The sequence below is a fragment of the Jaculus jaculus genome, chromosome 12 (genome assembly GCF_020740685.1).
Source record: "Jaculus jaculus isolate mJacJac1 chromosome 12, mJacJac1.mat.Y.cur, whole genome shotgun sequence".
Taxonomy (NCBI): domain Eukaryota; kingdom Metazoa; phylum Chordata; class Mammalia; order Rodentia; family Dipodidae; genus Jaculus; species Jaculus jaculus.
This window is the reverse complement of record NC_059113.1, coordinates 61,166,315-61,187,992: the sequence shown is the minus strand read 5'-3', so window position 1 is coordinate 61,187,992 and position 21,678 is coordinate 61,166,315. Positions and strand designations below refer to the sequence as shown.

General features: G+C 44.8%; 1 protein-coding gene across 3 annotated transcripts in view; it reads right to left on the bottom strand.

Annotated features, from left to right (window-relative positions):
• Itgal (integrin subunit alpha L) overlaps window positions 1-21,678 on the bottom strand; it is a 66,672-nt gene extending 44,994 nt beyond the window's left edge. For 2 of the 3 annotated variants that reach the window (XM_045131356.1, XM_045131357.1), the window contains exons 1-8: window positions 21,541-21,678; window positions 19,943-20,045; window positions 16,577-16,671; window positions 16,400-16,467; window positions 13,935-14,052; window positions 13,696-13,826; window positions 10,585-10,730; window positions 100-232 (exon numbers count right to left, since the gene is read on the bottom strand). In XM_045131356.1, coding sequence (XP_044987291.1) covers window positions 100-232; window positions 10,585-10,730; window positions 13,696-13,826; window positions 13,935-14,052; window positions 16,400-16,467; window positions 16,577-16,671; window positions 19,943-20,045; window positions 21,541-21,592 — 846 coding nt within the window. In that variant the 5' untranslated portion in view covers window positions 21,593-21,678. The remainder of the gene's footprint in view (window positions 1-99; window positions 233-10,584; window positions 10,731-13,695; window positions 13,827-13,934; window positions 14,053-16,399; window positions 16,468-16,576; window positions 16,672-19,942; window positions 20,046-21,540) is intronic. The other variant, XM_045131358.1, reaches the window with a different exon arrangement.

Sequence of the window (21,678 nt, the reverse complement as noted above, 5' to 3'; positions counted from 1 at the left end):
GTAGAGTATTCTATCACTGTCAGAAGAGCTTGGTCCCAGGAGAATGGAACCTAGGGCTCAGGTGTAAAGAGAAGGTGAGAAGCACCCGGGCCTCCGTACCCCGATGATATAGCGGATGATATCTTTGGCTGCATCAATAGTGCCTGTGTCAGAGGCCTCCCCATCCGTAATGATGATGAGCACTTTGGTAGCGTCTGGCCGGGAACCCAGCTCTGGTCGGAACACCTGTGTTCTGTGTCCAGAAAAGGGAGAGATGAGAGACTCCTCCCAAACCACGGCCTAAAATCTTCCTACCCACCCTTCTCAGGAAATCACCGCCTTGGCAACTGGGCAAAAGCACTTCTCCAGTCTACTGGGCTTCAAACGTTCTCAGTGCTCAGTTCCTTCCCACATCCCAGCTGCCACAGAGCTCTGCCAAGCCAGTTAACTTGCTGGCTTAAGCAACTCATCTTGGTGAGTTCTTCAAGGAAACAACCACATTTCATTTGCTGCTGGATCTCTGGATCTCAGCCTGGAGCAGTGTTGAGACCTCTGGTTCTAGCTGGGACTTAAAAATGTTTCTCTTAGGGCTGGAGAGATGGCTCAGTGGTTAAAGGCACTTGATTGCAAAGTCATTGACCTGGGTTTGACACACTAGTACCCACATAAAGCCAGATGCACCAAGTGGTACATGCATTTAGAGTTTGTTTGCAGAGGCAAGGGGCCCTGGCAAGTTCATTCATTCTCTCTCTCTCTTTGTAAATGAATTAGTAGTTTGTTTTTTTTTTTCCTGGGGCTGGAGAGATAGCTTAGTGGTTAAGGTGCTTGCTTGCAAAGCCAAAGGACCTAGGTTCGATTCCCCAGGACCCACATAAGCCAGATGCATAAGGTGGTGCAAGCATTTGGAGTTTATTTGCAGCAGCTGGAGGCCCTGACACACCCATTCTCTATCTGCCTCTTTCTCTGATTCTTTGATTCAAATAAAGAAATAAAAATAAAAATTATTTTTTTCAAAAAGTCCAGGGCTAGCCGGGCGTGGTGACACATGCCTTTAATCCCAGCACTCGGGAGGCAGATGTAGGAGGATCGCCGTGAGTTCGAGGCCACCCTGAGACACCATAGTGAATTCCAGGACAGCCTGGGCTAGAGTGAGACCCTACCTCGAAAAACCAAGAAAACAACAACAAAAAAAATCCCAGGGCTAAAGGGATGGCTTAGTAGTTAGGGCACTTGTCTGTGAAGCCAAAGGACCCATGCTTGGTTACCCAGGACACATATAAGCCAGATGCACAAGGTGGTGCATGCATCTGGCATTTGTTTGCAGTGGCTGGAGGCCCTGGTGCACCCATTCTCTCTCTCTACCTCTCTCAATAAAAAAATTAAATTAAAAAAAAATTCCAATCATGGAAAATGCTAATAAAAATTAAATTAAAAAAGGAAAAAATAAAATAAAATAAAAGACATGAAAAAAATTTCCAAATTCCATCCATATGGACACAGGCCTGTTCATGGGTCCTGCCACCTAGTTCAATTACTCTTCATCTGGAATTTTCAGTAGCCTTGTACCTGGCTCCACTATTGCTCCCTCTACAGCCTAGTAATAACCCTGTAGTAAGAGGGATCTTAGCCTTTTAAACCCAGCACTCTGGAGGCAAAAGTAGGAGGATCACTGTGAGTTCAAGGCCAGCCTAAGACTACATAGGGAATTCCAGGTCAGCCTGGGCTAGAGTGAGACCCTACCTTGAAAAAAACAAAAAAAATAGAGGGATCTTTTCCTAAATTTATATATTGACTTATTCATATATTTGGGGAGTCTCACTCTATCCCAGGCTGATTTGGAACTCACTGTGTAGCTCCAAGCTGGCCTCAAACTCAAAGTGATCCTCCTACCTCTGCCTCCCAAGTGCTCGGATTAAAGGTCTGCGCCACTACGCCTAGCTCCACCCGGCTTTCTTCTAAATTTAAATTTTGCTTTTTGTTTGCTTTCTGCAATCAGGTCTCATGTAATCCAGACAGGTCTAACACTTGCTATGTAGATTTTATGTAGTGCTGGGGATAGATCCCAGGGCCTCATACATACTAAACAAATACTCCACCAACTAAGCTATATCACCAGCCCTAAATTTTAAAAAATTCTTTCTTTTTAAAATTTGATTATTTACTTATTTTTGGTTATTCAAAGTAGGTTTCACTCTAGCCCAAACTGACCTGGAATTCACTATGTAGTCTCAGGGTGGCCTTGAACTCACGGGTGATGCTCCTACCTCTGCCTCCGAGTGCTGGGATTAAAGACACGTGCCACCACATCCGGCTTAATTCTTTCTTTTTGGTTTTACTGAGGTAGTCTCACTCTATCCCAGGCTGACCTGAAACTCACTTTGCAGCCCCAGGCTGGCCTTGAACTAACTGCAATCCTCTCCTACCTCTGCTTCCTGAGTGCTGGGACTAAAGGTGTAGCCATCATGCCTGGCTTAAATTTTATTTATTTATTAATTTTTTCTCTCTCTCTCTCTCTCTCTCTTTTTTTTTTTTTCGAGGTAGGGTCTCACTCTGGTCCAGGCTGACCTGGAACTATGTATTCTCAGGGTGGCCTCGAACTCTCGATGATCCTCCCACCTTTGCCTCCCAAGTGCTGGGATTAAAGGCGTGTGTCACCATGCCCAGCTCTCTCTCTCTCTTTGATACAAGACAGTAAGAGAGAAGAAGGGAGTGAGAAAGAGAGAGAATTGGTGCACAAGGGCCTCCAGCCACTGCAATCGAACTCCAGATGTGTGCAAACCCTGTGCAACCTTACACACTTTTGTCACTGTACATCAGGCTTACATGGGACCTGGAAAGTTGAACATGAGTCCTTAGGCTTTGTAGGCAAGTGCCTTAACCGCTAAGCCATCTCTCCAGCCCAAATTTTATTTTTTTTAATAGCCAGAAGAATCTTTTTTTTTTTTTTTTTTTCTGAGGAAGGGTCTCACTTTAGCCCAGTCTAACCTGGAACACACTCTGTAGTCCCAAACTGGCCTTGAACTCAGAGCAATATTACATCTGCCTCCCAAGTGCTAAGATTAAAGGCAAGCAGCACTATGCCTGGCTCAAGAATCTTATTATTTATTTATTTATTTTGGTTTTTCAAGGTAGGGTCTCACTCTAGCAGAGGCTGACCTAGAATTCACTATGTAGTTTCAGGCTGGCCTCAAAGTCACGGTGATCCTCCTACCTCAGCCTCCCTAGTGTTGGGATTAAAGGCATTAGCCACCACACCTGGTCCAAGAATCTTTTAAAAAAAGTTTTAAGGGCAGGCCAGGGAGAGTTCGAGGCCACTCTGAGACTATATAGTGAATTCTAGGTCAGCCTGGGCTAGAGGGAGACCCTACCTCAAAAAAAAAAAAAAAAAGTTTTAAGGGCTGGAGAGGTGGTTTACTGGTTAAGGTGCTTGTCTGCAAAGCCTAGGGACCCAGGTTCAATTCCTCAGTACCCACATAAAGCCAGATGTACAAAGTGGTGTATGCATCTAGAGTTTGTTTGCAGTGGCGTGCCCATTCTCTCCCCATATATATCTGCCTCTCCCCCCCCGCCTCCCCCCCCCCCGCCACTCTCTCTCACACACACACAAATAAATAAGTAAATAAAATATTTGGGCTGGAGAGATGGCTTAGTGGTTAAGGTGCCTACCTGCTAAAACAAATGACCCAGGTTCAATTCCCCATCTACCCATGTAAAGCCAGATGCACGAGGTGGAGCATGCATCTGGAGTTCATTTGCAGTGGCTAAAAGCCCTCAAGTGCCTGCTCTCTCTCTCTCTCTCTCATCTGTCTCTCTTTCTCTTTCTCGCTCATAAATAAATAAATAAAATATTTAAAAATTAAGGTGCACTCAGACTGGGAGAGGTGCATGTGCCCTGGGACCCATTAAGGTGCCAGAGTGTTTGGAGCTTGTGAGTTTAGGGCAGGTGAGGCGCAGGGCAGTCTGGGGCCCATGGGCTCTGAATGGGAGAGGTGCAGGTGTGTTTGGGCCTGTGCACTTGGACCGAGTGTGGTGCGGGTGTGTTTGGGGTCTGAGCTGTTTGGAGCCTGTGGCTCAGACCAGGCGAGGTGCCAGAGTGCTTGGGGCATGTTCACTCAGAGCAAGGGGAGGTCAGGTGGGATTGGGGCCTGTTTGCTACTGGTGGTGATTGCCAATGTGTTTGGGGCCTGGCCCACAGTGGGTTAGGAAGTGCTGGTTACAAGTGCCTTTGGGACCCCACAAGGGAGGTTTTAAGAACTTCTCCAACCTTGAATACTCAAAATTGCTAAGCCTGTGGCTACAGCCTTAGTGCCCACACGCTCTTGGGGCCAATTTGCAACCTCTACAATCTGCGCTTCTGTGCCGTCCCACTCCAAGCGGGTTCAAACCCAAAACAGAATGCTCACCAAAGATCCTACAAGGGCAAATTTTTGCTTCCTCCTTAATAAAACAAGATTTTTACCCCAAGATGGGTAGATCCCAACACATACACACACAAAAAATAAAGCAATGGGGGCTGGAGAGATGGATTAGCAGTTAAGGTGCTTTCCAGCAAAGTTAAAGGACCCAGGTTCGACTCCACAGAACCCATGTAAGCCAGATGCACAAGGGGGTGCACACATCTGGAGTTCATTTGCAGTGCTGGAGGCCCTGGTGCGCTCTCTCTCTCTCTCTCTCTCTCAAATAAATAAATAAAAATAAAAATATTTAAAGGCGAGCAAAATAAAGCAATGTACCAGACCTGGTGGTGCATGCATTTAATCTCAATACTTAGGAGGCAGAGGTAGGAGGATCACTGTGAGTTCAAGGCCAGCCTGAGCCTACATAGTGAATTCCAGGTTAGCCTGGGCTACAGTGAGACCCTACCTTGAAAAAAACAAACAAACAAACAAACACAGAACAATAAACCAAGAGATATCCCCCCAAACTGCCTAGTCTCACAATGGAAGTCTCAAATGAAAACATAGAGAAGACAAAAGAAATAGAATATAGAATTCCAAGGGCTGGAGAGATTGCTTAGTGGTTAAGGCACTTGCCTGCATAGCCAAAGGACCCAGGTTCGATTCCCCAGGGCCCATGTAAGCCAGATGCACAAGGTGGCTCATGCATCTAGAGTTCGTTTGCAGTGGCTGGAGGCCTTGGTGTGTCCATTCTCTGTCTTTCTCCACCTGCCTCTTTCTCTCTCAAATAAGTAAATAAAATATTTAAAATCATATACTTAAAAAAGAAAAGAGAGAAAGACATAGAATCCCAAAATGAAACAACAATAAACTATGTGATCCTGACCAAGCCAATTTCTGAATTGGAAGCAAATCATCAAAAAAAAAAAACCCAACAATTGGGCTGGAGAGTTAAAGCGTTTGCAGTTAAAGTGCTTGCCTGCAAAGCCTAACCACCTGAGTTTGATTCCCCAGTGGCCAAGTAAAGCCAGATGCCCAAAGTGGTACATGCATGTGGAGTTTGTTTGCAGTAGCTAGAGGCCCTGGCATGTTCCTCCCTCCCCTCTCTCCTTACAAATAAAGAAATGAAGATATTAAAAAAAAAAACAACCAGCAATCACATAAATGAAATGCAATGGAATCATCTCTTACAGCACACAGCTTTAACTTAATTTAACACGAGGCTTAACTTAATTGAGGAAAAACAGATAGATCTCAAAAGAGAGATAAACGAACAACAAATAGAGGATTGCAATAACCAGTTGATTAAGCTTAATGAAGGCATGATTAAATACAAGAATGAATTCCAAGAAGCATCAAGAAAACCAAGTCATGACCTGAAATTGGAACTTGAAAAAGGGATGGATAAAATACAGAAAAATACAACAGAAAACAAAAATCAAATAGAGCTTGTAAAACTCTCTCTAGAGCCAGGTGTGGTGGTGCATGCCTTTATTCCCAGCAATTGGGAGGCAGAGGTAGGAGGACTGCCATGAGTTCAAGGTCACCCTAAGACTACATAGTGAATTCCAGGTCAGCCTGGGCTAGAGTAATACCCTACCTTGGAAAAGAGAAAGAAAGAAAGAAAGAAAGAAAGAAAGAAAGAAAGAAAGAAAGAAAGAAGGAAGGAAGGAAGGAAGGAAGGAAGGAAGGAAGGAAGGAAGGAAGGAAGGAAGGAAGGAAGGAAGGGAGGGAGGAAGGAAGGAAAGAAAGTGAGAGAGAAAGGGAAAGAAAAGTCTCTATAGCCAACAAAATTACTGAAGAAAACATTTCCACCCTTTCAAAAGAGGCCCATCCAGATATAAGAAGCTTACAGAACACCAAACAGAGTGGATCAAAGAAGAATCTCTCCAAGGCACATCATCATTAAAACCCTAAACAACAAAAACAAAGAGAGAGTGTTAAAAGCAGCAAGAGAGAAACAACTCACTACTAACAAAGGCAATGACATCAGAGTTACTTCAGATTTCTCAAAGGAAACCCTAAAAGCCAGAAGGGCTTAGAATGGAACACTTCAAAGCCTTAAAAAGTATATGGCCTTCTTTGTCCTTTTTGATCACTTTTGGTTTGAAATCTATTTTGTCAGCTATTAATATCCACACCCACTTGCTTCTTATTTCCAACTAATTTCTACTTTATGCAACTAAAGTATCCCTCATAATAGGTGGTGAAAGGAAAACCTTCCATGGTAAGAACCAGCTCTCTGACTATATAAACACAAAGCCAAATCTATAGAGAACACTTCCAGGAACAATCCACACAGAAGAGTTGAATGAGCAACCTCAGGAGCTACCAGAGGAAGAATACAATGACCAAAACTGGAGCAGGGAAGAAAACATTCAAAACTGAAGAAAGCATCAAACCCCCAAACCCTCCAACATGGCAGGGATTAAATTGAACCTTACACTTATAACTTAAATATCAATGATCTTAACTCACTCATCAAAAAACACAAGATGAAATGGCCTGGAGATCCATGACCTCATAGTGCCTGACACTACCTACACAAGACCATCATAGGAGGAGGAAAAGATCATGACATCAAAATAAAAGAGAGACTGATTACAATGGGGAGGGGAAATGATGGAGAATGGAATTTCAAAGGGGAAAGTGGGGGGGGGTTACCATGGGATATTTTTTATAATCATGGAAAATGTTAATAAAAATTGAGAAAAAAAGAAACACAAGATGGATAGCCGGGCATGGTGGCGCACACCTTTAATCCAGCATTTGGAAGGCAGAGGTAGGAAGATCGCCATGAGTTTGAGGCCAGCCTGAGATTATATAGTGAATTCCAGATCAGCTTAGGTTAGAGCAAGACACTAATTCAAAAATCAATTTAAAATATTTGGGTTTTTTTTGAGGTAGGGTCTTACTCTAGTCCAGGCTGACCTGGAACTCACTATGTAGTCTCAAGGGTGGCTCCAAACTCACAGCAATCCACCTACCTCTGCCTCCCAAGTGCTGGGATTAAAGGCGTGCGTCACCACGCCTGGCTTAAAATATTTGTTTTTGAGAGAGGGTATGGGTGCACCAGAGCCTCTTGCCTCTACAAAGGAACTCCAGACACATGAACCACTTTGTGCATCTAGCTTTAGGTGGGTACCAGGATATTGAATCTGGGCCATCAAGCTTTGCAGGCAACCAACTTTAACCCCTGAGCCATCTCTCCAACCCAAGAAAAACCTTAAAAGAACAAATGAGCTAGACATGGTGACCTATGAGTTAAAAATAAGAGTCCAGCCTAGGATACAGAGTAAGAACCCTGTCTCAACAACAAAACAAGGCAATAGGGCTGGAGAGATGGCTTAGCAGTTAAGGCACTTGCCTGCAAAGCCAAAGGACCCAGGTTTGATTCCCTAGTTCCCATGTAAAGCCGGATGCACAAGGAGTCCATGTGTCTGGAGTTCATTTGCAGTGGCTCAAGGCACTGGTGCACCCATTCTCTCTCTTTCTCTTTCTTTATCTGCCTCTTTCCCTCTCAAATAAATAAATAAATATATAAAAAAAAGACTATAACTAAAATACATCAGAGGCTGGAGAGATGGCTCAGTAGTTAAAGGCCTGCAAAAACTAGCCAGGCGTGGTGGCACATGCCTTTAATCCCAGCACTTGGGAAGCAGAGGAAGGAGGATCCCTGAGTTCAAGGCCACTCTGAGACTACATAGTGAGTTCCAGGTCAGCCTGGGCTAGAGTGAAACCCTACCTTAAAAAACAAACAAACAAACAAACAAACAAACAAAAGAAAAACAAAGAACTGATGGCCTGGGTTCAAATCCCTGGTACCATGTAAAGCCGGATGCACAAAGTGGTGAATGGGTTTGGAATTTGTTTACAGTGGGAGGCCCACACTCTCTTTTTCAAATAAATAAAGAAACACAAACAAAATCATAAATCAGGGGTTGAGAAGATGGCTCACTGGGTAAAATAACTTGCCACATGAGCATGAAGGCTGGAGAAGGCTTGACTCGTCTTGAGTTTGAATCCCTGGCACCCATGTAAGTAGCTGAGTCTGGCCACACATACCTGGAACATGCTGTTGGCTAGAACTATAGTCCTGGGCTCGTGTGAATAGCAGCACTAGGTTCAGAGAAAGGTTCTGCCTCAAGGAAATATGCAGATGAGCGATTGAGGACACACACACACCCCACACACCACGTACTACGCTAAGCATATACTACACATTTACATATACAAATATGTAGATAAATAAATAAATCAGGACTGGGGATGTAGCTCAGTTAATAGAATGTTTGCTTAGTATGCTTGAGGCCCTGGGTTCAATCCTCAGCATAAAACCAGATTGGTAGCCCATTCCTGTAAGCCCAAAACTTGAGAGATGGAGGCAGAAGGATCAGAGGTTCAAAGCTGGGCTTAGCTATAGCTCAGTAATACAGCATTGAATGACTCTGAGTTCAAACTCCAGCACTGAAAGGAACAAAAAGCTCAAGGTCATCCTTGCTTACATATAAAGGCCAGCCTGGGCTATGTAAGATCCTGTCTCAAATCTACTTTCCACCTCCCTAAAAAAAGGAACCTTACCCTGAGACTACATAGTGAATTTCAGTTCAGCCTGAGCTAGAAACCTTACCTCGAAAAACAAAAACAAGAACAAAAAATGAAAAAATAAAAAAAACTGCTTTAAAAACAAAACAAAATAATAATATTCATAGGAAGATAAGAGAAGGTTACTTTTATTTTTATTTTTTGGTAAGGTAGTCTCAGGCTGGCCTTGACCACATAGCAATCCTCCTATCTCTGCCTCCAGAGTGCTGGGATTAAAGGCGTGCACCACCACACCGGCTTTGGCTTAGCTTTGAGATGAGGTCTTGCTGTTGCTCAGGCTGACCATGAACTCTAGGCCCAAGAGATCCTCTCACATCAGTCTATTTAGTAGCTTGAGTAACTGGGATTGCAAGCATTCACCCACCATCACAAATAGCTCAAGGTAGGTCTGGGAATTTTTGTTTTGCTTTGTTTTGGGTTTTTTGTTTGTTTGCTTGCTTGTTTTTCAAAGTAGGGTCTCACTCTAGTCCAGGTTGACCTGGAATTTGCTATGTAGTCTCAGGGTGGCCTTGAACTCATGGTGATCCTCCTACCTCTGCCACTCAAGTGCTGGGATTAAAGGCGTATGCCACCATGCCTGGCAGTTTGGATTTGTTTTTAAATATTTTATTTTATTTTATTTATTTGAGAGAGAGAGAAAGAGAGAATGGGCGCACCAGGGCCTCCAGCTACTGCAAACGAACTCCAGATGCCTGCGCCCCCTTGTGTATCTGGCTTACATGAGTCCTGGGGAATCAAACTAGGGTCCTTAGGCTTCATAGGCAAATACTTTAACTGGTAAGCCATTTCCGCAGCCCTGGATTTTTGTTTTTTGATATGATCTTACTATGTAGCCAACGTTGCCCTCAAACTTAAAAAAACAAACATGGAGTGCTCATGCCTCAGCCTCCCAAGGCTAGAATTACAGGTTGTGTCACCATACTGTTATAGGAGGGAGTCTTTCCTTCTGGCGCAATATGCTGCCATCTTGGAGTAGAGATTACCTTGGCCAGGTAGTCGTGGCAACTCATGAGCTAAACAACACAGTGATAGCCAGGTCTATGGTAATGATAGCAGTAACAGAGCTCCTGACACTCCTGAGTAGATGGAGGAGAGTGGGTGGCAGGGACACCCCTGGGAGTTCTGCTGCTCCCCTCTAGCCCTCCTCCACCGCTGCAAGTGATGGTGAGAGATGACTGGAATGTGCAGGAAGTGGAAGGTAAACTGAAGGGGGAACTCCATAATGTTGCTTGCATGGGTCATCATCCATGATGAGGTGGGACTTTGTGGTGATGTAGCAACTTTGGGGTCACCCTCACTCCTATAAGTAACCCCTAACCCATGCTTTGTATGTAACCCCAATTAACTCATAGATTCACCAAGTTGGACTGGTGGAATCCTTACTTGATCTGTCCTCAGTCCCTTATCTGGGGTGGACAGACATTTGTTCAAATAAATGGAAAAGTTAATGCAGCATACACTATACTCTCCAGTTGTGCTCATCCATACAGTAGACTGCATCTCTCTGAACCTGTCAGTTCATTTCCTATATCATGCAACCGGAAGGGACTACCTCACACAGCACCAATGAATACACACAGTATATCCTCAGAAGGGAACTCACGCAACATAGTTGATGGCACCAAAGGTGTTGGTCACGAGACGCATGTGTGTAACATTGCCTAGTAGAACATCAGGGTCCTTCAATTTAACATAATCCAAAAAAGAAAACTCTATTTTGTAGGATGAGGAAAACTGGACAGCAGCAAACTGGAAAAGGAAGAAACAATATGCAGTTATATATCCCTTGTCTCCTCTCTGCTCCAGTATCTAGTCCACTTTGCTGTTGCTTTGTTTTGCAAGGTAGGGTCTCACTCTAGCTCAGGCTGACCTCAGTTCACTATGTAGTCTCAGGCCTCGAACTCATGGAGATCCTCCTACCTCTGCCTCCTAAGTGCTGGGATTACAGGCGTGCGCCACATCGCCCGGCCTCATCTACTTTTATGCAGGATTTGAGCAACCCAACTCCACACTCTGCTTCAAGTTACTCTTCTGAAAATAAAGATAAGCAGATGCAGAAACAAAATTAAAGAAGTCTGAGGAGCATGGTGTTGCACACCTTTAATCCCAGCACTCAGGAGACAGAGAAAGGAGAATCGCCGTGAGTTTGGGGCAAACCCTGAGAGACTACATAGTGAATTCCAGGTCAGCTTGGGCTAGAGAGAGACCCAACCTCAAAAAACCAAATAAAATAAAATAAATAATTTTAGAGCCGGGCGTGGTGGCGCACGCCTTTAATCCCAGCACTTGGGAGGCAGAGGTAGGAGGATCGCCGAGAGTTCGAGGCCGCCCTGAGACTACATAGTGAATTCCAGGTCAGCCTGAGCCAGAGTGAGACCCTACCTCGAAAAACCAAAAACAAAAAAAATAAATAAAATAAAATAAATAAATAAATAAATAATTTTAAAAATAAAAAAAAGGATGTCTCTGCTTCCTTAACAAAGAGCTGCTGACTGTGCTGCCTAATTTACCTACAGGGACGGTTCCCAGCAACCCTGTTTCTATGCAGTGGCCCTGCTGAGACACCCAGCGGGGCCAGGAGGGGCCGCCTGGCTGAGGTTACGCCATCAGAATCCCTACTCAGAATGAGAATTTTCAATTTTTTTTTTTGTTGTTGTTTGTTTTGAGCTAATGTCTCACTCTACCTCAAGCTGACCTTGAATTTACTGTTTAATCTCAGGGTGGCCTCAAACTCATGGCAATCCTCCTGGCTCTGCCTCCTGAGGGCTGGGATTAAAGGAATGCGCCACCATGCTCAGCAAGAATTTGCAATTTGAGGGCTGGAGAGATGGCTTAGTGGTTGAGACACTTTCCTGCAAAGCCAAAGGGCCCAGGCTTGATTCCCCAGTACCCATGTAAAGGCAGATACACAACACAGCACATGCGTCTGGAGTTCATTTATAGTGGCTAGAGGTTCTGGTGTGCCCATTCTTCTCTCTCTCACAAATAAATAAATAAATAAATAAATACTTTTTAAAAACAACAACAAGGATTTGGAATTTGAAGCCAGTTGTGGATGGAGATATGGCTTAGTAGTAAAGGTGCTTACCTGTGAAGCCTAAGGACACAGGTTCAATTACCCAACACCCACATAAGCCAGATGCCCCAAATGACGCATGTGTTTGGAGTTTGTTTGCAGTGGTTGGAAGCCATGTGCCCATTCTCTCTCTCTCTCTCTTTCTGTCTCTTCCTTATTCCCTGTCTCCCTCTCCCTCCCTCTCTTTCTCACATAAATAAATGAGCCGAGCAGGTGTTTTATGCCTTTAATCCCAGCATTAAGCAAGCAGAAAAAGAAACATTGTCATGAGTTCAAGGCCATCCTGAGACCACATAGTGAATTCCAGGTCAGCCTGAGGTAGAATTGCTTTGTTGCTTTGACCCTACCTCAAGAAACCAAAAATAAATAAATAAATAAATAAATAAATAAATAAATAAATAAATAAAATACTTGAAGACAGCCGGGCGTGGTGGTGCATTCCTTTAATCCCAGCACTCAGGAGGCAGAAGTAGGAGGACTGCTATGAGTTCAAGGCCACCCTGAGACTCCATAGTGAATTCCAGGTCAGCCTGGGCTAGACTGAAGCCCTACCTCGAAAAACCTAAAAACAAATATATATATATTTGAAGACACAGTTGGTTGACAAGAAGGTAGGGCATCCTTCTTGAACTAACATATGAATTTTGGAGCTTTCTCCAGGCCCATGTGACCCAAAGAAGTAAGGGAACGTCTACAAAGAGAGCAGGAGAGATTAGGAAAGCAACACACAAAAGAAACAGGTGGAATATGAAGGAAACCAACCACTCTCAAATTGGACTGGAGGCCCACTCTACGGGAGGGAAAACATACCTGATACTGAAAACCTATTGACGGGGAAAGTCATGGGCCCTAAGTATGTAACATCTGCTGGTGTCTGGCTAAATGCATATATTATGCTCACCAAACTGCTCTGTAAGCAGTTTTCTTAACATTCATACCAATGTATTAATGCTACTCTCACTTTTGGTTAAAGAAGCTTCTCTTTTTAGATAGTGGTGACCTCTGGGATGACCCAAAAGGCACCACAGTGCTGAGAAGAAGTGACAGAGGAGTGCTCAGCACTGAAACATCTCTATCACACCTTCCATGGCTCAGAGTCCATTGCAGAAGAGGTAGTGGAAAGAATGTAAGAGCCAAAGGAAAGGTAAGGCTGCTTACAATGCAATTGTTCAAACAAATTGGCCTCGATATCCATGACCTCATAGTGCCTATTACTATCTACACAATACCTTCATAATAGGAGGAAACGATAGTGACATCAAAATAAAAGAGAAACTAAGCCGGATGTGGTAGCACACGTCTTCCATCCAAGTGCTCAGGAGGCAGAGGTAGGAGGATTGCCATGAGTTCGAGGCCACCCTGAGAATATAGAGTGAATTTCAGGTCAGCTTGAGCTACAGTGAGACCCTACCTTGAACCACACCCCCAAAAAAAGGTTACAAAAAAGAAAGGAAGGAAAGAAGGAAGAAAACTACAGAAAATCTCAGAAACTTTGGTTCTTGGCCTTGTCAGTGGTCTACTTGTAACCATGCCCATAAGTCCTGCAGACACACTTCATACTACACGTTCCTTTAATGACTTGAAGCCAGTTCAGAAGGGCATGCACTTCCTGGGATCATCATTAGGACACGTACGTACCTGGTAGGAAGAATTGCTGAGTTTCTTCATCACATCCTTCATAAAGTCCACGATTTTCAAAAATTCTTTTTCCTCTAAGCTCCTTGAGCCATCAAACAGAAATACCAGGTCAACCTTGCCCTTTATACATTCTGCAGAGATCAGAAACGAAGGGACCTGATTGACAGTTCTTGGCCTACTCAGGCTGGTTCCCACAGAAGGACAGCTACTCAGAAGTACTGTTACCACCAGGTACTTACCCTGGTAAGCAGGACGCCCTTGCAACACAGGACCCTCCAGGTTCTGAGTGAAGAGGTAACACAGGCCACTAAGATAGCTGTTCTGGTCACACGTCCGAGACAGCCCAGGGTCACAGGCCTGTAGGAAGGAAAGGAAGAGGTGGGGCTTCTTGCCATATGTCATTTGCAAAAGACAAACCCCCTCAGAATCCTGTCCCTTCCCTCCCATCAATGCCCACCTCTCCACCCCTAATCTCAGTGCTCTATGCCAATGGATGCTCACTGCCTATGGAATAAAGTTTCACCTCCTTAGTTGGTAATTCATGCTGTTTACATTTAGGCACTGTCCCACATTCTAGAGCATTCCTAATCACACATTCTGCATAAGCAAATCAAAACTTCACACTTAGGGCTGGAGAAATGGCTCAGCAGTTAAGGCATTTGGCTGCAAAGCCCAACAACCTGGGTCTGATTCCTTAGTACCCACGTAAGCCAGATGCACAAAGTGGCACATACATCTAGAGTTCATCTGCAATGGCTAGAGGCCCTGATGTGCCCGTGCTCTCTCTGTACTGTCTCTCTCTATATATCTCTCTTCTTGCAAATAAATAAGTAAAATATTTTTTAAAAAACTTACAATTCCAGAATATACAGCATTGCTCCTTTCATGTATCTTTCCTGAAAACCTGCAATTTCTAGACAGGGCTAATGTCATAATCATCTTTGTACTGTATATCCTTTACCTCATCGGATCTGAGCACAATGGCTGACATGGAATAGTAGCTAAGTAAACAATCTAGACAGGGCTGGAGAGATGGCTCAGAATTTAAGTTGCTTGCCTGTAGAGCCCAATGACCCAAGTTTGATTCCCCAGAACCCATGTAAAACTAGATACAAGGTGAAACATGTATCTGGAGTTTCTCTGAGGCGGTTGGAAGCCCTGGTGTGCCCATTCTTTCTGTCTCTCTTCTCTCTGCTTGCAAATAAATAAGTTAAAAAAAAAAAAAAAAGCTGGAGAGATGGCTCAGCAGCATAGACACTTGCCTGCAGAGCCTAATGACCTGAGTTTGATTCACCAGTACCCATGTAAAGCCAGGTGCCCAGTGGTGCATGCATCTGGAGTTCATTTGCAGTGGATGGAGGCCCTGGCATGACCATTCTCTCTCTTTCTCTCCTCCCTATCTCTCTATGCTTATAAATAAATAAATAAATAAATAAAGTTATACAGTTAAACACTAGGTCAGGTGGGGCATATAGGCACACATCAGCAATCCTAGCACTTGGAAGACAGAGGTAGGAGGGTTGCCACAAGTTTGAAGCAAGTCTGGTTAATACAGGAGTTCTAGACCAGGTGTAAGGAATTGCAGGTGAAGTTTGGTTGGTAGAGTACTTGTCTAGCATTGCATGAAGCCCTGAGTTCCATTCCCATGTAACTGGGTGTGGTGGTAAAGCCTGATAGAGGCCCCAGCACATGGGAGGCAGAGGTAGGAGGATCACCATGACTTCAAGGCCACTCTGAGACTACATAGTGAATTCCAGGTCAGCCTAGTCTCGAATAAGACTCTACCTCAACAAAAAAAAAAAAAAAAAAAAAAAAAAATATGGCTTAAAAATTAAGGCACTTGCCTGTGAAATCTAAGGACCCAGGTTTGATTTCCCCAGCTCCCACATAAAGCCATATGCACAAAGTGACCCATGTGTCTGGATTTCTTTTGCAGTGACTAGAGGCTCTGGTGTACCCGTTCTCCCTCTCTTTATCTGCCTCTTTCTCTCTCTCAGATAAATAAGTAAATAAGATTTAAGAGAGAAAGAAAGAAGGAGAAAGAAAAGAGCTAGGTTGTAGTTGGTAAATACTGATTTAATCTTGATATTTCTGATGTTCTAAACTTTTTTATTTTGATTTTTTTTTTCAAGGTAGGATCTCATGCTAGCCTAGACAGACCTAAAACTTACTCTGTAGTCTGAGGTTGGCCTCAAATTCAGGGCAATCCTGCTACCCAGGCCTGCTAAGTGCTGGGACTAAAGGCATGCGCCTCTACACCCCACTCCATTTTCTTTTTCCCCTCTTATTTTATTTTATTTTATTTTATTGTTTACTTTTATTTATTTATTTGAAAGCACCAGACCAAAAGAGAAAGAGGCAAAAAGAGAGAGAATGGGCACACCCAGGCCTCCAGCCACTGCAAACAAACTCCAGATGCATGCACCACCTTGTGCATCTGGCTTACGTGGGTCCTGGAGAATCGAGCCTCGAACCTGGGTCCTTAAGCTTCACAGGCAAGCACATAACTGCTAAGCCACCCCCCCTTTTTAAAATGAGACAGTGGAGGCGGGGAAATCCCTATGTAGCACAGGCTACCTCAGCTGTCCCTGTGCTGGAATTAGAGGTGTGAACCACCATATCTGCCTTTATCGCCCTCTTTTCAATTTCTCTTTCTTGGTATAGAGCTTCACGGGCTCTGATCACTAACACATAAAACTCTTACCAAAAGGCTTCCGTCTGCCGGGTCTGTCACCAAGGTCATTCCCAAGTACTTGGAGGTATAGTTCAAACCTGTAGGCACCGGAAGGGTGGTTTAGAAGAACTCAGATGGTTCAAGTGTATTGGAGGCAGCCTTATTTCCAAAGGCCCTACTTCCTGGTCTCCCTCACTCCCTACTCACCACTCAGGTTCACTAGCAGGCAGCTCCTCTCGCCTGGCTGGCACTGGTAGAGGCTTCCTGTTTGGTTCCCCTCACCTGGAGCTCCCACAACAACTCTGAAGAGAAATGTCACCTGTGACATAGAGCTGCCCAAGACTTTACCCACCCACTCCTGTTTACTAAGGGGCTTCAGAACCCACCAGGTATCACAGTAGGTATTTCTTTTTCTTTTCTTTTCTTTTTTTATTTTTTGGGGTAGGGTCTCACTCTAGCCCAGGCTGACCTGGAATTCACTATGTAGTCTCAGGGTGACCTTGAACTCATGGCCATCCTCCTACCTCTGCCTCCCAAGTGCTGGGATCAAAGGCATGCACCACCATGCCCGGCCACAATAGGTATTTCTTATTTAAATTTTATTTATTTATTTGCATGTGTGTGTGGCGGGGAGGGCTTAGCAAAAGAATGCCAGACACAAGTACCACTTTTTTTATTTATTTATTTGAGAGTGACAGACAGAAAGACAGAGAATGGGTGCACCAGGGCTTCCAGCCACTGCAAACGAACTCCAGATGTGTTCGCCCGCTTGTGCATGTGGCTAATGTGGGTCCTGGGAAATGGAGCCTCGCACCGGGGTTCTTAGGCTTCACAGGCAAGCGCTTAACCACTAAGCCATCTCTCCAGCCCACATGTACCACTTTTTTTGTTTTGTTTTGTTTTTTTCAAGATAGGGTCTTGCTCTAGCCCACGCTGACCTGGAATTCACTATGTTTAGGCTAGCTTTGAACAGTGATCCTCCTACCTCTGCCTCCCTGGGATAAAAAGTGTGCACCTGGGCTGAAGAGATGGCTTAGTGGTTAAGGCGCATGCCTATGAAACCTAAGGACTCAGGTTCAATTTTTCAGGTCCCATGTAAGCCAGATGCACATGGTGGTACATGCATCTGGAGTTTGTTTGCAGTGACTGAAGGCCCTGATATATCCATTCTCTCTTTGCTTCTTTTTTTCCTCTCTCTCTCTTTCAAATAAATAAAATTAAGTAATCAAAAAAAAATTAAAGCCAAGTGTGGTGGCACATACCTCCCTCTAATTCTAACACTAGGGAGGCAGAGGTAGAATCACCATGAGTTTGAGGCCACCCTGGTTCTACACAATAAATTCCAGGTCAGCCTGGACTAGAGTTAGTCCTCTACCTTGAAAAACCAAACAAAAGGTTTTTTTTGATAAAAATCAAAATAAATAAGCATTCTTAAACTGGGCATGGTGGCACACACCTTTAATCCCAGCACTCAGGAGGCAGAGGTAGGAGGACCTTCGTGAGTTCGAGGCCACTCTGAGATTACATAGTGAATTCCAGGTCAGCCTGAGCTAGAGTGAGACCCTACCTTGAAAAACCAAAAGAAAAAAAAAATGATGACTTCAAAATAAAAGAGAGACTGATTGAGAGGGGAAGGGGTATGATGGAGAGTTGAGTTTCAAAGGAGAAGGTGGAGGCAGGGAGGGAATTACCATGGGTTGTTGTCTATAATTATGGAAGTTATCAATAAAAAAAAATTAAACAGAAAAGAAAAACAGGGCTGGAGAGATGGCTCAGTGGTTAAGGCGCTTGCCTGCAAATCCTAATGACCCAGGCTCCATACTTAAGCATAAAGTGGCACATGTATCTGGAGTTCCTTTGTAATGGGTAGAGGCCCTGGCCTGCAGGTACTCTCTTCTCTCTCTTTCTGTATCCTTTCTACCTATATTTCTCTGCTTGCAAATAAATAAAATTTAAAAATATATATTTATTTATTTGAGAGAGAAACAGAATGGGTGTGCCAGGGTTTCCAGCCACTGTAAATGAACTCCAGGTGCATGTGCTACCTTGTGCATCAGGCTTTATGTGGGTACTGGGGAATCAAACCTGAGTCCTTAGGCTTTGCAGGCAGGTACCTTATTTGCTGGGTCATTTCTCCAGCCCTGGTTTTTTGTTTTTTGTTTTTTTAATTTTTGAGGTAAAAACAGGGCTGTCAAGTTCAGCGTGGTGGTGCATGCCTTTAATCCCAGCACTGGGGAAGCAGAGGTAGGAGGATCACCCTGAGTTCAAGTCCACCCTGAGATTACAGAGTGAAATCCAGGCCAGCCAGCCTGGGCTAGAGTGAGACCTTATGTCAAAAATAAAAAAAAATAAAAAAAAAAAAAAAAAAAAATATATATATATATATATATATATATATATATATATATATATATATATATATGAAAAGGCTGGAGAAATGACCCAGTGGAGGTGCTTGCCTGCAAAGCCTAATAATCCAGGTTTGATTCCCTAGTACCCATGTAAAGCCAGATGCACAAAGTGATGCATGCATCTAGGCATGCATCTAGGGTGTGTTTGCAATGCCTGGAGGCCCTGGAGCACCCATTCTCTCTCTGTCTCTCTCTGCTTGTAAATAATTTTTGTTTTAAATTAAAGCTGGGTGCAGTGGCTCACACCTTTAATCCCAGCCCTCCAGGGGCAAAGGTAGGTGGATCACTGTGAGTTTAAGGCCATCCTGAGACTACATAGTGACTTCCAGGTCAGCCTTGGCTACAGCAAGACCCTACCTCAGTAATAATGATAATAACCATAATCATAATAATCATAATCATAATCATAATCATAGCTGGAGAGATGGCTTAGCGGCTAAGTGCTTGCCTCTGAAACCTAAGGACCCTCCCAGTACCCATGTAAACTAGATGCACAAGGTGGCGCATGTGTCTGGAGTTCATTTGCAGCGGCTGGAGGCCCTGATGCGCCCATTCTCTCTCTGCTTCTTTCTCTCTCTGTCACTCCCAAATAAATAAATAAAAGTAAACAACAAAAAATATTTTAAAATAATAATTAAATATATATATATATATATATATATATATATATATATATATATATATATATATATATATATAATGGGGGGGTCGAGGTAGGGTCTCACTCTAGCTCAGACTGGCCTGGAATTCAGTCTGTAGTCTCAGGGTGGCCTTGAACTCACTGCGATGCTCCTACCACTGCCTCCCAAGTGCTAGGATTAAAGGCGTGCGCCACCACGCCCGGCTAATAATAAAAATTTAAAAATCAGGCAGACAAAAACAAACAAGGGCTGGGAGGTGCAGCTTAGTGGCAGAGTACGTGCCTAACATACATATATGTTCAATCTGCGACTTTAAAAACAATCCATTTACTGCTTTCCCGCTATGTGCTCAGCTAGAATAGGAGCCCACCGGCAAACCCCGCGGAAGGGAGGCCCACCCCATCTCACTGAGAGGGTGAGCGTCGCGCTTTCCAGGGAGGTGAAGGGTGTCCCTAGATGCAGGGGTGGTCCCGGCGCCACGGCGGGGCTGTGGCAGAGGACCCCAAGGGACCGCAGCTCACCCATTTCCGACCTGCAGGACGCGGTAGCCGAAGTGCCTCTGGGTTTGCGGCGAGGAGAAGCTCTGCGCGCGGCGCACATCCAGGTTGTAGCTCCGGGCCCTCGCTGAGGGAAGCAAGAGCCGTCAGCTGCTTCCTGTCGGGGCTCCCCGGCTGCTCACGCACCCCAGGTGAAGACACACTGGCGGCCACCACGTGCCTTGTTTATTGCAGGCTCCCCAGACGGGCTACACCCAGGCAGAGACGCAGGTTCCTGGACTTCCCCTCCAGGGCCTCCACTGGGGGAATCTGGAAGCCCACTGGCTCTCAGCTTCCCTCAGGCCAGGGTACTCTACACCACTTCCCTTTTGGCCCATTGGCAAAGAAGGAAGGATAAGAAGGGGGAGGCCTGTAAGAAAAGCCAGAAAAGGGGCCCGAGGCATAGGGCAGCCAGTTCCCAGGCAGGAGGCAAAATGGGGATGCCCAAGTCATGATGTATTGTTTCACACACCCCTTCTGTGCTCACGGAGCCCATGAAAGGCAGGATAGAAAATTTTAAAGTAAACTTAGTAAAGAAACAGCTGGTTGCTAACAGCTAGGGGACAGCCTGAACTGTATTTTCAGAAAGGAGTAAACCAAAAATAGGCTAAAAGATAGGCTGCAGGTGGCCCAAGATATGGGTTGGTTGGGTCAACCTAAACTTTGTGTCCCGGGAAGATGATAAACAAAAATAGTTTTGAGAAAAACCGAAATAATAGAATAGTTTCCCAAGACAGCCTGACCAAGGACTTAAACTCTGGTTATGCACAAATAAGATATGTAGACATAACTGTATAAGCTTGGCAAATACCCTTATGAAACCCCCTCCCCTTTCCCTTCTTTGCTAAAAACCCTATAAAAAGAAGCACCCAATAGGGCTCAGGGTCGACTCCTCTGTCTCCTACATGAGATACATGTCGACCCCAGAGCTCTGGTTTCCCGAATAAAGCCTTATGCTTTTGCAGCAAGTTTGGTCTCCCGTGTGTCTTTGGGTGCGTGCTATCTCGAGACTTGAGTGAAGGTCTCCCTCTGGGGGTCTTTCACCCAGACACCGGACAACTCAGTGACCAGCTTCAGGGATTCAAGATGCCTTGGCCCCTGGAAAGCCGCCGGAACCTCCCGCGCCCCAACTCCTCTAAGTGACAGGTGTCTCCTGTACCTTTAGATCTCAGATCCCCGATCCCCACCCATCCCCTATCTGAGAAAGCTGGGACATCATCCACAAACTTGTCTGGCCTGCTAACCTTCCAGGCATCCTGGGAGGACGGGGATGCGGGTACCTTCATGTGTTCAGCGAAGGAGGCAGAGACCCACGAAAGAGTAGCGTTCCACCTGCGCCCTCCTCCCAGCCCTAGTGCCCTTTAACCCTCGCCCTTAAATTTCAATGGCTCCCTCCTGCCTCTTTCATTAAGCACCTTTGTCGTCCTTCAACACAGTCTATTCTTTAAATTCTGGCTTGCTTTCTTTTCCCCTTCTCCCCTCCGGACCCTGAGAGCCCAGGTTACCTCTGCCGCCCACTCTTTGTTTCCTCCAGTTCTACAAACCCTCCAAATGTTCCTTCCCTTCCCTCCCCGATTTCCTACCAAACAGGAAGAGCCCAGACAGCAGCAGTCTCAAGTCGATGCAGGAGTTCATCGGTGCCACCCTGGAGGGACGTGTGGACCCAGGCTCAGTCTCAGAGAGCTCTTGAGATTTGCTGGCAACCTAAATAGGGTGAAAGA